General features: G+C 41.4%; 1 protein-coding gene across 1 annotated transcript; it reads right to left on the bottom strand.

Moving 5' to 3' along the window:
* Nucleotides 1–280: 280 nt before the first annotated feature.
* Nucleotides 281–18,632, bottom strand: MALSU1 (mitochondrial assembly of ribosomal large subunit 1). The gene is made up of 4 exons (XM_036863771.1): nucleotides 18,356–18,632; nucleotides 16,609–16,787; nucleotides 1,850–1,931; nucleotides 281–496 (listed from the first exon to the last, which is right to left on the bottom strand). Exons 1-4 carry the CDS (start codon nucleotides 18,609–18,611, stop codon nucleotides 309–311), a joined length of 705 nt encoding a protein of 234 aa, XP_036719666.1. The 5' UTR covers nucleotides 18,612–18,632; the 3' UTR covers nucleotides 281–308.
* Nucleotides 18,633–21,592: the final 2,960 nt, after the last annotated feature.

Raw genomic sequence — 21,592 nt, 5'->3', positions numbered from 1 at the left:
CTCTTGCTTTGTCAGCAAAAAATAAATAAAAATAAACTCTTAGCAGAGAGCTCAAGTAAAACACAGGGGCCAATGCAACTTCCAGGAAATCCTGCTGAGATCTCAGGAACAAAGACAATATATTAATTTTAGTTTGAATGTACTGATTCATGGTGTGAGAATTAGCTCACTTACCTACAATTTCCATGTGTCAGTTAGGATTAGTGTCCATAGATAAGACTTGTTTTGACAACAACCAGCTAGGCAGGGTTTAGGAGTTATAAGTGAGTCAATCCAAATCTGAAATGACTAAAGCAGTTCATATCATTTTATTCACATTTAAACTCCACAGGAGCCAGAGATGAAGTGTCATCTTCTATTCCAAGAATGAAGTCTTCAGGTAAGGTCTCAGGTGCTATCTGAGCTAACTGGTCATCATAAGAACGAAGGGTCCATAATTTCTCTAATTCATAGGTTTCTCTGGTTTCTGGAAGCATCAAATGAATCACCATGCTGCCTATCAAGGACAGATAAGACTTACAATGAAGAAGCAGTTCATTTGCCTTTACCCTTGTGATCTCACAAACCTCTGACAGTAAGAACAGTGGTTCTCAAAGTGTGAACCCCAGATTAGCATTACCTGAGAACTTGTTAGAAATGCAAATTGTGGACACCATCCAGCAAAAATACCACAGAAGTGATGCTGTGCTTCTCTCAGTGCATCATACAGGAGGTATATGATATCAATTTGTAACATTACTCGTGATGGGTTTCGCTTGGGAGACAGTCCTCCAAGGGTATCATCACATTTCTGCACAGCCTGTGAGCAAAGCACCGACAGGCTTTTGTTCTGGACTATTATTTTTAAGGATGTTGGCAAATATTCTCAGAACTACTGTCTCCCTCTGGATCAAAGCGCAAGTGTGCTTACAGCAGTGGTTTTCAATCAGGGACATTTTTGATTTTCACAGTTGGGGGCGTGGAGAGGAGAAGGAGAACATCCTACAATACACAGAATATTCCTCCGCACCTGAATGACCTGGCCGAAAATGTTAATAGTGGCAAGGCTGAGAAACCCTGACATACAGCCTTGGCCGAAAAAGTGTTTTCCACCAGAGCAAATGCAGGCCTGCTTCCTGCCCATTACAAAAGACGTGGATACCCTAATCTCAGGGTTCTTCCCGTGGAGCTTTGTGTGCAGGTGCCATCTGGTCTTGCGTTGCTCAGGGACCCTGGTGCAAAAATGCTGCTTGATGCTGGCTACTGCTACTGCTGAGTAACAAACTGCTTCATCAAACCTTGACTAACTTGTCCGCTTACAGGTAAGATAAAATCTCAGACCCTTCACAGTTCTTCAGTTACTGTTCTTCCCTTTGTATTAACTATCTTTCGGGGAAATAATTTGAAACTATGCATGCATTAATACCCAAATTTGTTAAATCTTTTCAAAATTCTAGTCCTCTGCTCTTGTCCTTCCCTGTGCCTAGAATGCCCTTCACCTTATCTGAGTTATTTACGGCCAAGGTGATGTGTACCCCAAGGTGCCTTCCACCACCACTAGGGGATCTCTCCCATGTTATCCATCCTGTTCTCCACCAGCTTTCTGACCTGTATGACAACTCACATACATACCATGTGAGATGAGGACTTCACATGTGAATAAGACCAACTAAGTTATAAGAAAACTTTAGACACACTTCAAAAATTGTATGCGGAGATAAGAACCTGCTGTATAAAAAAATAAAATTCTAAAGTTAAAAAAAAATGTATGTGGAGAAACACTCAGATCTCAATCCTTTTACAACTGAAAATAGTTCAAGATTAGTGCAATATCAAATATTTATCTGTAGAATGTGCCAAAATAACTTACCAAAGTCCACACAAAGCCAGTCATCAGTATCCTTCCCTTCGATCTTAACATGAGGCTCACTTTTACATTTCAGATATTTGTACTGAAAAAAACCAGATCACATATTAAAGGGGAAGAGGATAGGGAAAATCTCTGTTCTTACTGAGGGTCTGGGGATATTTTTCTTGGTCTTAATTTGGCAACTAGCTTATTCATTCCTCACAGCTACACCATGCCCCTTAATAACACAGGGAAACTATTTTCCCCCTTAAATCCTACCCACCTCCTACACCTCTCTCCTGAATCCTCCTGCCCAAACCCTTCTGACAGGGCCACCTCACTCATTTACCAAGGTGCCTCAGAGGCAGGCCTAAACTCTCTCAATATCCACTTCTCACATACATCATCCTTTCTGTCCATCCCAGCTTCCTTTCCCTCTCAGGGGAGACAGATGCTGCCTTCCTGTTTTAAGGCTAGGTCTTCTCAGTTCTAATGATTCCATCTCATCTACTTTCATGACAATGTTAATGGGATTTTATCATCCCATAATCTCTATTCCCAGCAAATTCCATGAATAGTCTAAAACAACAAATACACTGTTAGAAAAAATACTATTACAAGACAAGGACATTATATAATGATAAAAGGGTCAACCAACCAAGATGACATAACAATTAGAAACATGCACCAAAAACCAGAGCTCCTAAATATATGAAACAGACACTGACAAAATTGAAGGGAGAAACAGATAGCAACCCAGTAATATAGGAGACTCAATACCCCATTTACATTAATGGATGGAAGATCAATAAGGAAATAGAGAACTTGAACAACACTACAGACCAAGTGAACCTAATGGACATTAACAGAACATTCTACCCAACAACAGCAGAATACACATTTTTCTCAAGTGCACATGGAACATTCTCCAGGATAGATCATACGTTAGGCAACAAAACAAGTCTTAATAAATTCAAAAATTAAACTCATATAAAGTATATTTTCTGATCACAATGAAATGAACTAGAAATCAACAGAAGTAAAACTAGAAAATCCACAAATATGCGGAAATCAATTGTTTTATTACCTTAAATAACTGATCAAAGAAATCACAAGGGAAATAAGAAAATATCTTGAGACAAATGAAGTTATAGAACGCAGTGAGAGCAGCAGTAAGAAGAAAATTTGTAGCTGTATATGCTTACATGAAAAAAATAGTTCCCAAATCAACAACATGAATTTATACCTTAAAGAACTAGGAAATGCACCATCAAAAAATCGACAAATAATAAATGCTAGAAAGGGTGTGGAGAAAAGGGAACCCTCTTGCACCGTTGGTGGGAATGTAAATTGATACAACCACTATGGAGAACAATATGGAGGTTCCTTAAAACACTAAAAATAGAATTACCATATGACCCAGCAATCCCACTCCTGGGCATATATCCAGAGAAAACCATAATTCAAAAAGACAGATGCACCCCAATGTTCATTGCAGCACTATTTACAACAGCCAAGACATGGAAGCAACTGAAATGTCCATAGAGGAGTGGATAAAAATGTAGTACATATATACAATGGAATATTACTCAGCCATAAAAAAGAATGAAATAATGCCGTTTGCAGGAACATGGACCTAGAGATTATCATACTGAGTGAAGTAAATGAGACAAATATCATATGATATCAGTTATATGTGGAATCTAAAAATATGGTACAAATGAGCTTATTTACAAAACAAACAGTCACAGATACAGAAAACAAACTTATGGTTATCGAGGGGGGAGGGGGGATAAATTGGGAGATTGGGATAGACATATACTGTAGATACTACTACATATAAAATATATAACTAATAAGAACCGACTGTAAAAATTAATAAGAGTATTGAGGGAACTCTACTCAATACTCTGTAATGACCTATATGAGAAAAGAATCTAAAAAAGAGTGGATAAATGTATATGTATAACTGATTCACTTTGCTGTACAGCAGAAACTAACAACACTGTAACTCAACTATACTCCAATAAAAATTAATTTAAATAAATAAATAAATGCTGGAGAGGGTGTGGAGAAAAGGGAACTCTCCTACAGTGTTGGTGGGAATGTAAATTGGTACAGCCACTATGGAGAACAGTATGGAGGTTCCTCAAAAAACTAAATACAGAACTACCATACGAGGGACTTCCCTGGCAGTCCAGTGGTTAACACTATGCAGGGGTGTGGCTTCAATCCCTGGGTGGGGAACTGAGATCCTGCACACCATGCGGCATGGTCAAAAAACCTACCTTAAGAGATATAGATAGATATAGATACAGATATAGATATAGATAGATATATAGATATAGATGTATATAGAACTACCATATGATCCAGCAAGCCCACTCCTGGCCATATATCCAGAGAAAACCATAATTCAAGAAGACACATACATCCCAATGTTCACTGCAGCACTATTTACAATAGCCAAGACATGGAAGCAACCTAAATGTCCTCTGACAGAGGAGTGGATAAAGAAGATGTGGTACATATATACAATAGAATATTACTCAGCCATAAAAAAGAAAGAAAGAATGCCATTTGCAGCCACATGGATGGACCTAGAGATTATCATACTAAGTGAAGTCAGACAGGCAAAGACAAGTATCATGATATTGCTTATATGTGGAATCTAAAAAAAATGGTACAAATCAACTTATTTACAAAGCAGAAATAGAGTCACAGATGTAGAAAACAAACATATGGTTACCAGGGGGGAAAAGCGGGGGAGGCGGGCGGGGGTGGACAAATTGGGAGATTGGGATTGATACATACACACTACTATATATAAAATAGATAACTAATAAGGACCTACTGTATAGCACAGGGAACTCTACACAATACTCTGTAATGATCTATATGGGAAAAGAATCTAAAAAAGAGTGGATATATGTATAACTGATTTACTTTGCTGTACACCTGAAACTAACACAACACTGTAAATCAACTATAGTCCAATAAATATTATAAAATAAAAAGAACCAGGAAATGAAGAACTAATTAAACTTAAAGCTGGCAGAAGGAAGAAGTCAATGACCAAATTAAAACAAAATAGACAAAAATCAATGAAACCAAGATTTCGTTTTTCAAAAAGATCAACAAAATTGACCAATAAGCCCCCAAATAACTAAAATCAGAAATGAGTGAGGAGACATCAGAGACAAAACAAACTGGAAAACCCAGAATAAATGGACAAATTCCTAGAAACACACAACCTACCAAGACTGCATCATGAATAAACAGAAAGTGTGAATAGCCCTATTCAATAATAGCAACAGGATTAAGTCATTAATCAAAAACCTCCCAACACAATTGTACCTCAAAAGAAAGGGTCGGGTATGGAAAAAAGAACACACAGAGAAGAAGGAAGGAAAAAACCTCCCAACAAAGGAAAGACCTGGACCACACAACTTCTTCACTGGTGAATTCTACCAAATACTTAAACATAAGCTGACATCAAATTTTGCTAAAACTCTTCCAAAAAAACTGAAGAGGAGGGAACACTTCCTAACTTATTCTATGGGAGTAGCATTAACCTGATACCAAGACCAGACAAAGACCCTATAAGAAAAAACTACAGACCAATATCCTTGATGAATACTGATAGAAAAATCCTGAACGAAATACTAGCAAACCTAATTCAATACCGCATTCAAAGAATTATATATCAACACCACATGGGATTTATTCCTGGAATGTAAGGATGATTCCACATGAAAAAAATCAATGTAGGGACTTCCCTGGTGGCACAGTGGTTAGGAATCCACCTGCCAATGCAGGGGACATGGGTTCGAGCCCTGGTCTGGCAAGATCCCACATGCCATGGAGCAACTAACCCCAAGCGCCACAACTACTAGAGTCTGTGCTCTAGAGCCCATGAGCCACAACTGCTGAGCCCACGTGCCACAACTACTGAAGCCCATGCGCCTAGAGCCTGTGCTCCGCAATGAGAGAAGCCACCGCAATAAGAAGCCTGCACACTGCAACAAAGAGTAGCCCCCACTTGCCACTACTAGAAACAGCCCGTGCACAGCAATGAAGACCCAACACAGCCAAAAATAAATTAATTGAAAAAACCAATGTAATAAACCACATTAACAAAATGAAAGACGAAAACCATAGGATCATCTCAAATTTATGCAGAAAAAGCATTTGACAAAGTTCAATACCCTTTCATGATAAAAACTCAACACAGATAAGGAAAAAAAAAAAAACAAACCTACCTTAAGGTAATAAAGGCCATACATGAAGAGCCCACGGCGATTAGCTATCATCATACTTGATGGCAAAAAACTGAAAGTTTTTCCTCTCAGATCAGGAAAAACACAAGAATGCCCACTTTTGCCACCTTCTATTCAACACAGTACTGGAAGTTCTAGCCATGGCAATTAGAGCAAGGGAAAACAAAAGAAAAAAGTAACAAAATTGGAAAGGAAGAAATAAAATTGTCTCAGTTTGCAGATGACATGATCTTTATACATAGAAAACCCTAGGGCTTCCCTGGTGGCGCAGTGGTTAAGAATCTGCCTGCCAACACAAGGGACACGGGTTCGAGCCCTGGCCGAGGAAGATCCCACATGCTCCAGAGCAACTAAGCCCATGCGCCACAACTACTGCACCTGCGCTCTAGAGCCTGCGAGCCACAACTACTGAAGCCTGCAGGCCTAGAGCCCGTGCTCCGCGACAAGAGAAGCCACCGCAATGAGAAGCCTGCGCACAACAAAGAGTAGCCCCTGCTCGCCGCAACTAGAGAAAGCCTGCATGCAGCAACGAAGACCCAACACAGCCCAAAATAAACAAATAAATTTATTTATTTATTTATTTTTTTAAAAAAGAAAAGAAAACCCTAAAGATTACACCCAAAAAAACCTGTTAGGAAAAATGAATTCAGCAAAGTTGTAGGATATTAGATCAAAACCCCAAAATCAGTTGCATTTCTGTACACTTAATAAGGAACCTGAAAAGAAAATTAAGAAAACAATTAGGGAACTTCCCTGGTGGCACAATGGTTAAGAACCCGCCTGCCAATGCAGGGGACATGGGTTCGAGCCCTGGTCTCAGAAGGTTCCACATACCACGGAGCAGCTACGTCCATGCGCCACAACTACTGAGCCTGTGCTCTAGAGCCTGCGAGCCACAACTACTGAGCCTGCATGCCACAGCTACTGAAGCCCGTGCGCCTAGAGCCTGTGCTCCACAACAAGAGAAGCCACCGCAATGAGAAGCCTGCACACCACAACGAAGAGTAGCCCACTCACTGCAACCAGAGGAAGCCCGCGTGCAGCAACGAAGACCCAACTCAGCCATCAATAAATAATTTTTTTTTAAAAAGAAAATATTTCTATTTACAATAGAATCAAAACGTATAAAATACTTAGAAATAAACATAACCATGGAAGCAAAACTCGCACGATGAAAACTAGAAAGCGTTGCAAAGGTGCCACCAATAAGCAGACATTCTGTATCCATGAATTGGAACACAATATTGTTAAGACTTTACCTACAGATTCAATACAATCAATCTCTATCAAAATCCCAGTGACTCTTTTTTGTACAAATAGAAAAATCCATCCTAAAATTTATATGTAATCTAAAGAGACCCCAAATAGCCAAAAACAATCTTGAAAGGGAAGAGCACAGTTGAAGATCTCAAGCTTCCTGATTTAAAAACTTACTACAAAGCTACAGTAATCAAAACAGTGATTAAGATAAACTTATAGACCACTGGAATAAAATAAAGAGCCCATATGGTCAAATGATTTTTCAACAAGGGTGCCAAGTCAATTCAATAGGGAAAGGCAGTCCTTTCAACAAATGGTGCTGGGAAAACTAGACTATCTACATGCAAGAGAATGAAGTTGGAATCTTTATCTGACACCATCTACAAAAACTAACTGAATACCAAAGACCTAAACATGAAACCTAAAACTATAAAACTCTTAGAAGAAAACACAGTGGATAAGATTGGTTCAAGATGGCAGAGTAGAAGGACGTGCGCTCACTCCCTCTTGCGAGAGCACCAGAATCACAACTAACTGCTAAACAATCATCGCCGGGAAGACACTGGAACTCACCAAAAAAGATACCCCACATCCAAAGACAAAGGAGAAGCCACAATGAGACGGTGGGAGGGGCACACTCACAATAAAATCAAATCCCATAACTGCTGGGTGGGTGACTCACAAACTGGAGAACACTTATACCACAGAAGTCCACCCACTGGAGTGAAGGTTCTGAGCCCCACGTCAGGCTTCCCAACCTGGGGGTCCGGCAATGGGAGGAGGAACTCCTAGAGAACCAGACTTTGAAGGCTAGTGGGATTTGATTGCAGGACTCCAACAGGACTGAGGGGAACAGAGACTCCACTCTTGGAGGGCACACACAAAGTAGTGTGCGCATCGGGACCCAGGGGAAGGAGTAGTGACCCCATAGGACACTGAATCAGACCTACCTGCCAGTGTTGGAGGGTCCCCTGCAGAGGCGGGGGGCGGCTGTGTCTCACCGTGAGGACAAGGACACTGGCAGCAGAAGTTCTGGGAAGTACTCCTTGGTGTGAGCCCTCCCAGAGTCGGCCATTAGTCCCACCAAAGAGCTGGGTAGGCTCCAGTGTTGGGTCCCCTCAGGCCAAGAACCAACAGGGAGGGAAACCAGCCCCACCCATCAGCAGACAAGCGGATTAAAGTTTTACTGAGCTCTGTCTACCAGAGCAACACCCAGCTGTACCCACCACCAGTCCCTCCCATCAGGAAACTTGCACAAGCCTCTTAGATAGCCTCATCCACCAGAGGGCAGACAGCAGAAGCAAGAAGAACTACAATCCTGCAGCCTGTGGAACAAAAACCACATTCACAGAAAGACAGACAAGATGAAAAGGCAGAGGGCTATGTACCAGATGAAGGAACAAGATAAAACCGCAGAAAAACAACTAAATGAAGTGCAGATAGGAAACCTTCCAGAAAAAGAATTCAGAATAACGATAGTGAAGATGATGCAGGACCTCAGAAAAAGAATGGAGGCAAAGATCGAGAAGATGCAAGAAATGTTTAACAAAAACCTAGAAGAATTAAAGAATAAACAAACAGAGATAAACAATACAATAATTGAAATGAAAAATACACTAGAAGGAACCAATAGCAGAATAACCGAGGCAGAAGAACGGATAAGTGACCTGGAAGACGGAATGGTGGAATTCACTGCCATGGAACAGAATAAAGAAAAAAGAATGAAAAGAAACGAAGACAGCCTAAGAGACCTCTGGGACAACATTAAACGCAACAACATTCACATCATAGGGGTCCCAGAAGGAGAAGAGACAGAGAAAGGAGCCGAGAAAAGATTTGAAGAGATTATAGTTGAAAACTTCCCTAACATGGGAAAGGAAATAGCCATCCAAGTCCAAGAAGCAGAGAGAGTCCCAGGAAAGATAAACCCAAGGAGAAACACACCGAGACACATAGTAATCAAACTGACAAAAATTAAAGACAAAAATTATTAAAAGCAACAAGGGAAAAATGACAAATAACATACAAGGGAACTCCCATAAGGTTAACAGCTGATTTCTCAGCAGAAACTCTACAAGCCAGAAGGGAGTGGCATGATATATTTCAAGTGATGAAAGGGAATAACCTACAACCAAGATTACTCTACCCAGCAAGGATCTCATTTAGATTCCATGGAGAAATCAAAAGCTTTACAGACAAGCAAAAGAGAATTCAGCACCACCAAACCAACTCTACAACAAATGCTAAAGGAACTTCTCTAAGTGGGAAACACAAGAGAAGAAAAGGACCTACAAAAACAAACCCATAACAATTAAGAAAATGGTAATAGGAACACACATATCAATAATTACCTTAAACACGAATGGATTAAATGCTCCAACCAAAAGACACAGGCTTGCTGAATGGATACAAAAACAAGACCCATATATATGCTGTCTACAAGAGACTCACTTCAAATGTAGGGACACATACAAAGTGAAAGTGAGGGGATAGAAAAAGATATTCCATGCAAATGGAAATCAAAAGAAAGCTGGAATAGCAATACTCATATCAGATAAAACAGACTTTAAAATAAAGAATGTTATAAGAGACAAGGACACTACATAATGATCAAGGGATCAATCCAAGAAGAAGATATAACAATTATAAATATATATGCACCCAACATAGGAGCACCTCAATACATAAGGCAACTGCTAACAGCTATAAAAGAGGAAATCGACAGTAACACAATAATAGTGGGGGACTTTAACACCTCACTTACACCAAGGGACAGATCATCCACACAGAAAATTAATAAGGAAACACAGCTTTAAATGACACAATAGACCAGTTAGATTTCATGGATATTTAAAGGACATTCCATCCAAAAAGAGCAGATTACACTTTCTTCTCAAGTGCACGTGGAACATTCTCCAGGATAGATCACATCTTGGGTCACAAATCAAGCCCCAGTAAATTTAAGAAAATTGAAATCATATTAAGCATCTTATCTGACCACAAAGCTATGAGATTAGAAATCAATTACAGGGAAAAAAACGTAAAAAACAAACACATGGAGGTTAAACAATACGTTACTAAATAACCAAGAGATCACTGAAGAAATCAAAGAGGAAATCAAAAAATACCTAGAGACAAATTACAATGAAAACACGATGATCCAAAACCTATGGGATGCAGCAAAAGCAGCTCTAAGAGGGACGTTTATAGCTATACAAGCCTACCTAAAGAAACAAGAAAAATCTCAAATAAACAACCTAAACTTACACCTAAAGGAACTAGAGAAAGAAGAACAAACAAAACCCAAAGTTAGCAGAAGGAAAGAAATCATAAATTTCAGAGCAGAAATAAATGAAACAGAAACAAAGAAAACAATAGCAAAGATCAATAAAACTGAAAGCTGGTTCTTTGAGAAGATAAACAAAATTGATAAACCATTAGCCAAACTCATCAAGAAAAAGAGGGAGAGGACTCAAATCAATAAAATTAGAAACAAAAAGGAGAAGTAACAACAGACACCGCAAAATTACAAACCACCCTGAGAAACTACTACAAGCAACTCTATGCCAATAAATTGGACAACCTGGAAGAAATGGACAAATTCTTGGAAAGGTATAACCTTCCAAGACTGAACCAGGAAGAAATAGAAAATATGAATAGACCAATCACAAGTAATGAAATTGAAACTGTGATTAAAAATCTTCCAACAAACCAAAGTCCAGGGCCACATGGCTTCACAGGTGAATTCTATCAAACATTTAGCGAAGAGCTAACACCCATCCTTCTCAAACTCTTCCAAAAAATTGCAGAGGAAGGAACACTCCCAAACTCATTCTATGAGGCCACCATCACCCTGATACCAAAACCAGACAAAGATACTACAAAAAAAGAAAATTACAGACCAATATCACTGATGAATATAGATGCCAAAATCCTCAACAAAATACTAGCAAACAGAATCCAACAACACATTAAAAGGATCATACACGGCGATCAAGTGGGATTTATCCCAGGGATGCAAGGATTCTTCAGTATATGCAAATCAATCAATGTGATATACCATATTAACAAACTGAAGAATAAAAACCATATGATCATCACAATAGATGCACAAAAAGCTTCTGACAAAATTCAACACCCATTTATGATAAAAACTCTCCAGAAAGTGGGCATAGAGGGAATCTACCTCAACATAATACAGGCCATATATGACAAACCCACAGCAAACATCATTCTCAATGGTGAAAAACTGAAAGCATTTCCTCTAAGATCAGGAACGAGACAAGGATGTCCACTCTCACCACTATTATTCAACATAGTTCTGGAAGTCCTAGCCACGACAATCAAAGAAGAAAAAGACATAAAAGGAATACAAATTGGAAAAGAAGTAAAACTGTCACTGTTTGCAGATGACGTGACACTATACATAGAGAATCCTAAAGATGCCACCAGAAAACTACTAGAGCTAATCAATGAATTCGGTAAAGTTGCAGGACACAAAATCAATGCACAGAAATCTCTTGCATTCCTATACACTAATGATGAAAAATCTGAAAGAGAAATTAAGGAAACACTCCCATTTACCATTGCAACAAAACGAATAAAATACCTAGGAATAAACCTAACTAGGGAGATAAAAGACCTGTATGCAGAAAACTATACGACACTGATGAAAGAAATTAAAGATGATACAAATGGAGAGATATACCATGTTCTTAGATTGGAAGAATCAATATTGTGAAAATAACTATACTATCCAAAGCAATCTACAGATTCAATGCAATCCCTATCAAATTACCAATGGCATTTTTTACAGAACTAGAACAAAAAAATCTTAAAATTTGTATGGAGACGCAAAAGACCCCGAATAGCCAAAGCAGTCTTGAGGGAAAAAAATGGAGCTGAAGGAATCAGACTCCCTTCAGACCATACTACAAAGCTACAGTAATCAAAACCATATGGTACTGGCACAAAGACAGAAATATAGATCAATGGAACAGGATAGAAAGCCCAGAGATAAACCCACGCACCTATAGTCAACTAATCTATGACAAAGGAGGCAAGGATATACAATGGAGAAAAGACAGTCTCTTCAATAAGTGGTGCTGGGAAAACTGGACAGGTACATGTAAAAGTATGAAATTAGAACACTCCGTAACACCATACACAAAAATAAACTCAAAATGGATTAGAGACCTAAATGTAAGACTGGACAGTATAAGACTCTTAGAGGGGGCTTCCCTGGTGGTGCAGTGGTTAAGAATCCGCCTGCCAATGCAGGGGACACGGGTTCAAGCCCTGGGCCGGGAAGATCCCACATGCTGCGGAGCAACTAAGTCCATGCGCCACAACTACTGAGCCTGCGCTCTAGAGCCCACGAGCCACAACTACTGAAGCCTGTGTGCCTAGAGCCCGTGCTCAGCAACCAAAGAAGCCACTGCAGTGAGAAGCCCACGCACCGCAACACCGCAACTAGAGAAAGCCAGCAAGCAGCCATAAATAAATTAATTAATTAAAAAAAAAAACAAAACAAAACTCTTAGAGGAAAACATAGGAAGAACGCTCTTTGACATAAATCACAGCTAGATCTTTTTTGATCCACCTCCTAAAGTAATGGAAATAAAAACAAAAATAAACACATAGGACTTAATGAAACTTAAAAACTTTTGCAAAGCAAAGGAAACTACAAACAAGATGAAAAGACAACCCTCAGAATGGGAAAAAATATTTGCAAACGAATCAACGGACAAAGGACTAATCTCCAAAATATATAAACAGCTCATGCAGCTCAATATTAAAATACAAACAACCCAATCCAAAAATGGGCAGAAGACCTCAATAGACATTTCTCCAAAGAAGACATACAGATGGCCAAGAAGCACATGAAAAGCTGCTCGGCATCACTAATTATTAGAGAAATGCAAATCAAAACTACAATGAAGTATCACCTCACATTGGTTATAATGGGCATTATCAGAAAATCTACAAACAACAAATGCTGGAGAGGGTGTGGAGAAAAGGGAACCCTCTTGCACTGTTGGTGGGAATGTAAATTGATACAGGCACTATGGAGAACAGTATGGAGGTTCCTTAAAAAACTAAAAATAGAATTACCATATGACCCAGCAATCCCACTACCGGGCATATACCCAAAGAAAACCATAATTCAAAAAAGACACATGCACCCCAATGTTCATTACAGCACTACTGACAATAGCCAAGACATGGAAGCAACCTAAATGCCCATCGACAGACGAATGCATAAAGAAGATGTGGTACATATATACAATGGAATATTACTCAGCCATTAAAAGGAACGAAATTGGGTCATCTGTAGAGACGTGGATGGAGCTAGAGACTGTCATACAGAGTGAAGTAAGTCAGAAAGAGAAAAACAAATATCGTATATTAACGCATATATGTGGAATCTAGAAAAATGGTACAGATGAACTGGTTTGCAGGGCAGAAACAGAGACACAGATGTAGAGAACAAACGTATGGACACGAAGGAGGGAAAGTGGCGGGGGCAGGTGGTGGTGTGATGAACTGGGAGATTAGGATTGACATATATACACTAATATGTATAAAATGGATAACTAATAAGAACCTGCTGTATAAAAATATAAAATTCTAAAATTCAAAAAATAAAAAATAAAAAAATACAGTAATCCCCCCCCAAAAAAAGAAGAAAACACAGTGGAAAAGCTTCATGACATTGGATTTGGCAATGATTTCTTGGATATGAGACCAAAAGCAAAAGCAGAAAAATTTAAAACTTTGGTGCATCAAAGGACACAATCAACAGAGTAAGAAGGCACCTACAGAATGGGAGAAAATATTTGCACATCACATAGATGATACGGGATTTATATCCAGACTATACAGAGAACTCCTACAACTTCACAATAAAAAAACAAATTCGATTAAAACATGGGCAAAGGACCTGAATAGGCATTTCTCCAAATGTACACAAATGGCTAATAACCATGAGAAAAGATGCTCAACATCACTAATTTAGGGAAATGCAAATCAAAACCACAACAAGGTACCACTTCACGCTCGTTAGGATTACTATCAATATTACCAACAAACCAGAAAATAACGAAAATAACAAGTGGTGAGCATGTGGAGAAATTGGAACACTTGTGCACTGCTGGTGGGAATGTAAAGTGGTGCAACTACTGTGTAAAAGTGTGATGGTTCCTCAAAAAATTAAACACAGAATTACCATGATCTGGCAATTCCATTTATGAAATTAAAAGCAGGGATCTGAACAGATACGTCTACACTCATGTTTATAGCAGCATTATTCACAATGGCCAAAAGGTGGAAGCAATCCAAATGCCCACCAATGGGTGAATAAGATAAAATGTGGTATATACATACATTAAAATATTCAGTCTTAAAAAGAAGGAAATTCTGACACATGCTACAACACAGATGAACCTTGAAAAATATTATGCTAAGTGAAATAAGCCAGTCACAAAAGGAAAATTAGAGTATGATTCCGCTCAAGGAGGTACTTATTAGTGTAGTGAAATTCACAGAGACAGAAAGCAGTATGGTGGACGCCAGAGGCTGGGGGAAGGAAGAATGGGAAGTTATTGTTTAATGTGTACAGTTTTTTGCAAGATGAAAAAAGAAAAACGTTCTGGAGATGGATAGTGGTAATGGTTGCACAGCAATGTGAATGTAATTAACGTCACTTAACTGAACACCTAAAAATGGCTAAAATGTTCAGTTTTGTCATGTATATTTTACCACAAACAAGAACAAAACTTTCTTGACCTTGCATTTTTCTCCCTCATCTAAAATTTTTGCAAAAGGAATTTCTGTTCCCCTCCCTTGCTCTTCCACAGAAACTTTCTCTGAAAAATCTCTCATTCTTTTTATATCTCCAAGTCCAATGGTCACTTCTAAGTCTTACTTACTCTGTCTTACTATTACATCTGACAGAGACCCTAGGATCCTGCCTTTTAACTTCTCCATGCCCTCCTAGTTCTCTTAGTCTCTCCAACTACCCCCTCTTTTTGAATCTTCCTTTGTTCTGCCATGTTGCACCAGGGTTTTGTTCTCAGTCCCCTATTTTACCACCCTTCTCTAGGCAATCCCAGCTATTCTTTTCGTCTTAACTGTCCCCTCTCTGACCAATTTTCAACAGGGTGAAAGAAGTATGTTTCCCTCTAGAGTGGTATCAGAATCAGCTTCCAAGTACACTTTCTTCCTCATTCTGATTCCTATTCAGTCTAGTTGGAAAATGAACTGCCTTCTGTTTCCTCAACTAGACCTGTGAATTTGGAGGGTAAGAACTGATCTTTTTCATTTTTTCTTCCCAATACCCAGCACCGTGCCTGGGAACACTGGACATGCTCAAACATTTGAATTAAACTCTAGGCCAGCACTACCCAATAGAAGTTTCTGCAACTATGGAAATGTTTTATATTTGTGTCCAGTATGGTAGCCATTAGCCACATATGGCCACCAAGCACCTGAAATGTGGCTAGTACAACTGAAGAACTGAATTTTTAGTTTTATTTTATAATTACATAGCCACATGGTGCTAGTGGGTGTCACACTGGATAGTTTTGCTCTAGAAATCCCTCTGGGTTATACTGTCTTCTAGCCTGCCTCAGGTAGTTTTTTTTTGTATTATTTTTCTTGTCACAAGAGACAAGAATGTAAAATATCCTGACCCACTAAGGCTAGATATTGGTCCCCATAACTTTCACTATCAAAGAACATAAAACACTCATGCAAATTCTAAAAATCTGGGCTTCTGGGGCTTCCCTGGTGGCACAGTGGTTGAGAGTCTGCCTGCCAATGCAGGGGACACGGGTTCAAGCCCTGGTCTGAGAAGATCCCACATGCCGCGGAGCAACTGGGCCCGTGAGCCACAACTACTGAGCCTGCGCGCCTGGAACCTGTGCTCCGCAACAGGAGAGGCCGCGATGGTGAGAGGCCCGCGCACCGCGATGAGGAGTGGCCCCCGCTTGCCGCTGCTAGAAGAAGCCCTCCCACAGAAACGAAGACCCAACACAGCCAATAAATAAATAAATAAATAAATAAATAAATAAATAAATAAATAAAATTTAAAAAAAAATTAAAAATAAAAAAATAAAAATCTGGGCTTCTTATATAATCTTATGTGCAGGGTTTAGTTTTTAAATGTTGCTCTTCCACCTGATGCATTGACACTATTCCATTAAGTTAAAGGTTCCAAAGAAAAAGAAAGCATCCTACCATTTTCACAATGTAGTAGGCCATGGCATGTAAGTGTCGAGTGGAAGTTCCACTACCAATTACAAAGTAATCTGTATATTCCATTTCTGGAGGAACCTTGATGACACAAATGTCTCTTGCATTTTCTTGCCTCAGAAGTGAAACCAGCATATCGATGTCAAACTTGGGACCAGTATGATCTGAAATGCATAAAGATTTCCTTGTGTCAGATGGCCAAGTAAAGACAGACACGATATGCACCCAGAGATGCGGGCAGCTGACAGCGAAACTGCTCCTCCATGAAGGTGTTCAGGCCTCCTGGAAGTTGAAGCTGGGCACTGCTTTTATACAGCACTGCTCAACTTACGGGAAGGGTGCGCAGGTCACAGACAGCCACCACACACATCCTTTCCCATTAGCACATGCAAGAACTACCAGACATCAGCAACGATGGCTTTCTGTTCTAGTACCTGAGGAAACGAGTAACACAGCTCAAGCAGAGAACTGCTATACAAAGAGAGGAAAACGGGAATTCCCTGGTGGCGCAGTAGTGGGGAGTCCACCTGCCAATGCAGGGGACACGGGTTCGAGCCCTGGTCCAGGAAGATCCCACATGCTGCGGAGCAACTAAGCCCATGCACCACAACTGCTGAGCCTACGCTCTAGAGCCTGCGAGCCACGGCTGCTGAGCCCGTGCGCCACAGCTACTGCGGGCCGCGTGCCTAGAACCCGTGCTCTGCAACAAGAGAAGCCACAGCAGTGAGAAGGCCGCGCACCCCAGCAAAGAGTATCCCCGCTCGCCGCAACTAGAGAAAGCCCATGCAGAGCAACAAAGACCCAACACAGCCAAAAAAAAAAAAAAAGGTTAATAATAGTAATTTAAAAAAAAGAGAGGAAAACAGGAGCACCATTTGGGGAGGTGGTAATATCTTGGGGCATATTAAATTGAATTCCAGCCATAAAGGGTCACAGAATTAGAACTGTGAACTGGAAGGGCTCTTGGGTAGTATTTGTCCACAACCTTCATTTGAGAGAGAAGCTCAGAACTAGCTGAGTTAAGTGTGTGGCCCCAAATCTACCAATCCGAGGGTTAAAATTTTAACAGCAGTTCTCATTTTGAAATCTCAAGGTTTTCTTACGATGCCAGTTGGGTTATGTAACAACTGTTATCTGTGAAAACCGTTTTTTGTTTTTTTTTTTCCTCTAGAGATTTAGATATTCAGCTCTTCACCGTGGTGTATTAGAGCCTGTGGACTTAACAGCTCTCTCCAGTTCTAAAGCTCACTCCCAGGGCCCTAGTAGCTAACCTCTCCCTCTCATACTTAATCCTTTCACAGGTGTGATCTATTTACCACCTCTCAAGTTTCTAAAAGCTTACAATACTTAGAGGCTCTTAAATTGGCCCCATCTCCTATTAGCGCTTCTTACGCACCCCTGACCCCCAGACCCTGGCTCTTCCTCAGAATCCTCAAGCCCCAACACTCCCGACAAGTCCATTTCTCGGAACCCTAGACAAAGTATGAAGGGGGATGAGGACGGTGAGGTTGTGATGCCAAGGGTCCGACGTGGCCGTTCGGACAGACGCCTGGGGTTTGGGAGACTTCAATCCATCTCTTGATCTCACTGTGAAATGCAAAGTTGGTGCCGACAACCTTTGCAGTCCCTTCCAGTTCTGCTCTGTAGGAGTTTTGTGACCCCACGAGAAATGCAAAAAGAGAGGAACTCAGCCTCCTTAGCTGGGACCCGGCTCCCTCCTCCTCGCCCGTACCTGCGGTGCATGACTCCCGGCGCCCCTCGCCGGCGGTTCCCTCAGCCCGCTCCTCCAGGCCCGGCCCGCCGTGCAGGCCGCGCGCTCGGTCGGGGGCCGGGCAGACCCTGCCGAGCGTCGGTCCCACCGGAAGCCGCCCCACGGACAGCTGCCGAAGCCGGAGCCCCGCGGCCGCCGCGGGCCACGCTCCCGGGGAGAAAGCCCGGCGCCACAGCAGCGCCCCGAGCCGCAGCGCCACGCAACCCCACGGCCCCATCGCCGTCGCCACGCGTCGACTCACGAGGCGGGGCTTAATGGGGCTCGAGCGGGCCTGCGGCTTTCCATAGGCCAGGTCGACGCGCCAGGGCTTGGAAAATTGACGTCAGGGGCGTGGGCGTGGCCAGGGCCCGAAGGTGGGGCCGTGGGCGGAGAGGGAGGAGGAGGGTAACCCGACAGTGACCCGGAAGAATTTAGGGATTAGGGATTAGGTTTTGTAGGCGTCAGAGGACTGGGATTTCACTACTCGCCTTGCGTTTCCCTGCACCGTACTGACGCACTGTGTCTTCCTTGAATTGTTCTTATTTTTCCTTGATGGTTCCGTTCACTGGAATGTAAACAGCATGAAGGCAGAAATTTTTGTTTTTATCTGTTCTCTCCACAGCACCTAAAGCTGAAAGTACGGAAGTTGCTTCTGTTGATTAGACTGGAATTAGGACATAGCCCATTACCAAAGAAGTTGTCAAGATTCCCTTGCAAATTTGAAATCCCATGAGGAACATCTGTTATCCTGGGCGGGGGTTGGGTGGGAGGCAGAGATTAAGGACCATATGGAAAACGTTCTTAGTAGGTCAGGCCTTCAGGGACACTCCCCGAATGGAGTTATTTTATGCTAATGTACTGCGCTGTGGCGCTCACCTCGGTGAGAATAAGGAATGCTGAGTTGCAGTTACAGTATTGAATCCTAGGCTGTGAGAGCTGAAAGAGACCCAGGGAGGAAAAATGACTTGGCCTGTGGCCAAGCTGGAACCAGAAGCTGTTTCTGAACTCCAGCCTGGTAACTTCTGAAAGGAAGAGGCTAGTAGAAGGGGGCAAATACCTCGGATGCCTGGAGCAGTGCCAAGCACATAGTAGGTACTCCAAATGCTTGACACATTAATTTCTTTTAAAGAAATAACTCCAAGCATTAATTTTTAAAATTAAAAACCACAGAAACTAATATCAGCACCTGTGTGTACCACCCTGAATATTCACAATTGCTTCAAGTTATTTTTGAAAATAAGAATAAAGTGTTACAGATAAAGTTAAGTCTCATCCTTTTCACTTCCATTTCCCCATAGGCATGGATTTGGTGCTTCTCCCAGCATTTGCCATCAGTTCTGCGTTTCCACTATTTTTTCTGAACACCCCAAACCTGCTTTACCACCTGTATTTGCCATCTCGTTTAATGGGTCATCCTCCCCCCAAAATCTCCTAAATTCTGGACTGCATTCACTGCAGGATCTTCCTGCAACAACTAGTCCATTCTCAAATCCTGCTTATGCTACCTCCAAAATATTTTTTGAATCCAACTTCTCGTCTTCATTCCCACTGTTCCTTCCTTAGTCTGAACCCTCAACAGCTTTTGGCGAATTACTGGGACAGCCTCCTACCTGGCTCTCCTGTCTCCAATCTGTCTCTACTCTTTCCATCCTCCATGCTGCCGGCTAAAATTATTTTAGCCTCATCTGCTTTTTGCTGTTTTCCAAACACACCATAACCTTTCCATGCTGAGCTTTGCACATACTATTCCATTCCATTTTTTTACAGTGCCCTTCTTCCACCTTTGCACATGACAAACTCAGAAACTCCTTCAGAAGCCCTTCATCCCTTTGTTCATAAATGTCTTTAACATTTACCATGTTCAACTGGATGATAACCCATTGGAAAAGACTTAGATTTATTTCCAGCTCTTCTGTTCACTAGCAGTGTAAGACTGAAGTGACTCAATCTCCCTGAGCCTTTTATTTATCACTTCCTCTCAGCTCTTTCTCCAGCTCCTACAGAACTGCTGATGTGACCCCACAATATTTTGGACTTTCAAATACAAATATATGATACTGATGACATTTACTCTAATCATCATCTCTCCTGTCTGGAAGCTCTCAGTGGGCAGGGACTATTCACCTTTCCCCTCCCTGCCTTAGCCCAGCACCTGGCACTGGAATGTTTGTTGGCCTTGGTGAGGGTCCTTGGGGAGGTCGTGAATCACAAGTCTACTCAGAATGACCCATTGTATGCAAACTGCACATCAATGTGAGAAGAAAGTACACCCTTCATTGTGAAGATGAGTACAAGTAGGGCTGGTAGCCTTCAGGTCCCTACCAATTCCTGTAGGCTGTGGGAGAAATGATAGCCTGGGTGCCCAGAGGCCCAGCTCCGGATTGAGCAATGGTTCTGAGATCTGAGGAAACAATGCTGCAAGAGGTGGGAATGTGAGCTTGCACTTTGGTCCAACAAACAGGCTCATTGCAGAAATGGTGGAGGAGGTTCTTCCTACATAGGAGCCTCCTACTTGAGAGGCCCCTGGCGGGGCTCTGGGATGCCCTCAAACCACAGGCTCCATGCTTCCTGGGACACCAAGAATTCATCGCATTGTAGACCTCAATGCCCACTCCAGGTTGGACCCCCTGTCCTTACAGCACAGAGGGCATGACTGAGAAGCCAACAGAAAATATATGAGCAGGCAGACAATGCAGACTCCACGCTCCACTGGGAGCTTGGGGTGGAGACAGACAGTGCCTACCCCTAGGGTTATAAAACAATGAGTCCCTGTTGCTGAACTTCTACTTAAAAGGATTTTCCCTCTTCCAACTAGGAGATCTACAAACAGGAGGGCAAAATAATTTTTAAATAGAAATACACAAACTTAGCATATCTAGAATTAATTAGATTTATAAAAGAGGTAATTTTAATCCTAGCCCTTCCCTCTGCAAGGTCTCCTGAGGGCAGAAACAGTACAAAGAGAATGGAAATCCGAGAAAAAGGATGAAACTTAAACGAGGCAGGGATATTCACCAACGGCTGCAACTGCCCAGTTGTGGAAGGAGCTGCCGTGTGAGGTTGGGAAGGGTGGCTGAGCTGGAGAGAAGTGGTCCCCACCTATTTAAAGATAATGAATAACTAAAAACTGTGGCTCTCTGAATATTAGTCATTGAACACAAGCATGACAAAAAAGGTGTTGTGAACGAAACAACGCTTTTAAATAAAATTATATTGAAT

Source organism: Balaenoptera musculus, chromosome 9, assembly GCF_009873245.2.
Source record: "Balaenoptera musculus isolate JJ_BM4_2016_0621 chromosome 9, mBalMus1.pri.v3, whole genome shotgun sequence".
NCBI lineage: Eukaryota > Metazoa > Chordata > Mammalia > Artiodactyla > Balaenopteridae > Balaenoptera > Balaenoptera musculus.
This window is presented reverse-complemented; position numbering and strand designations above follow the sequence as displayed.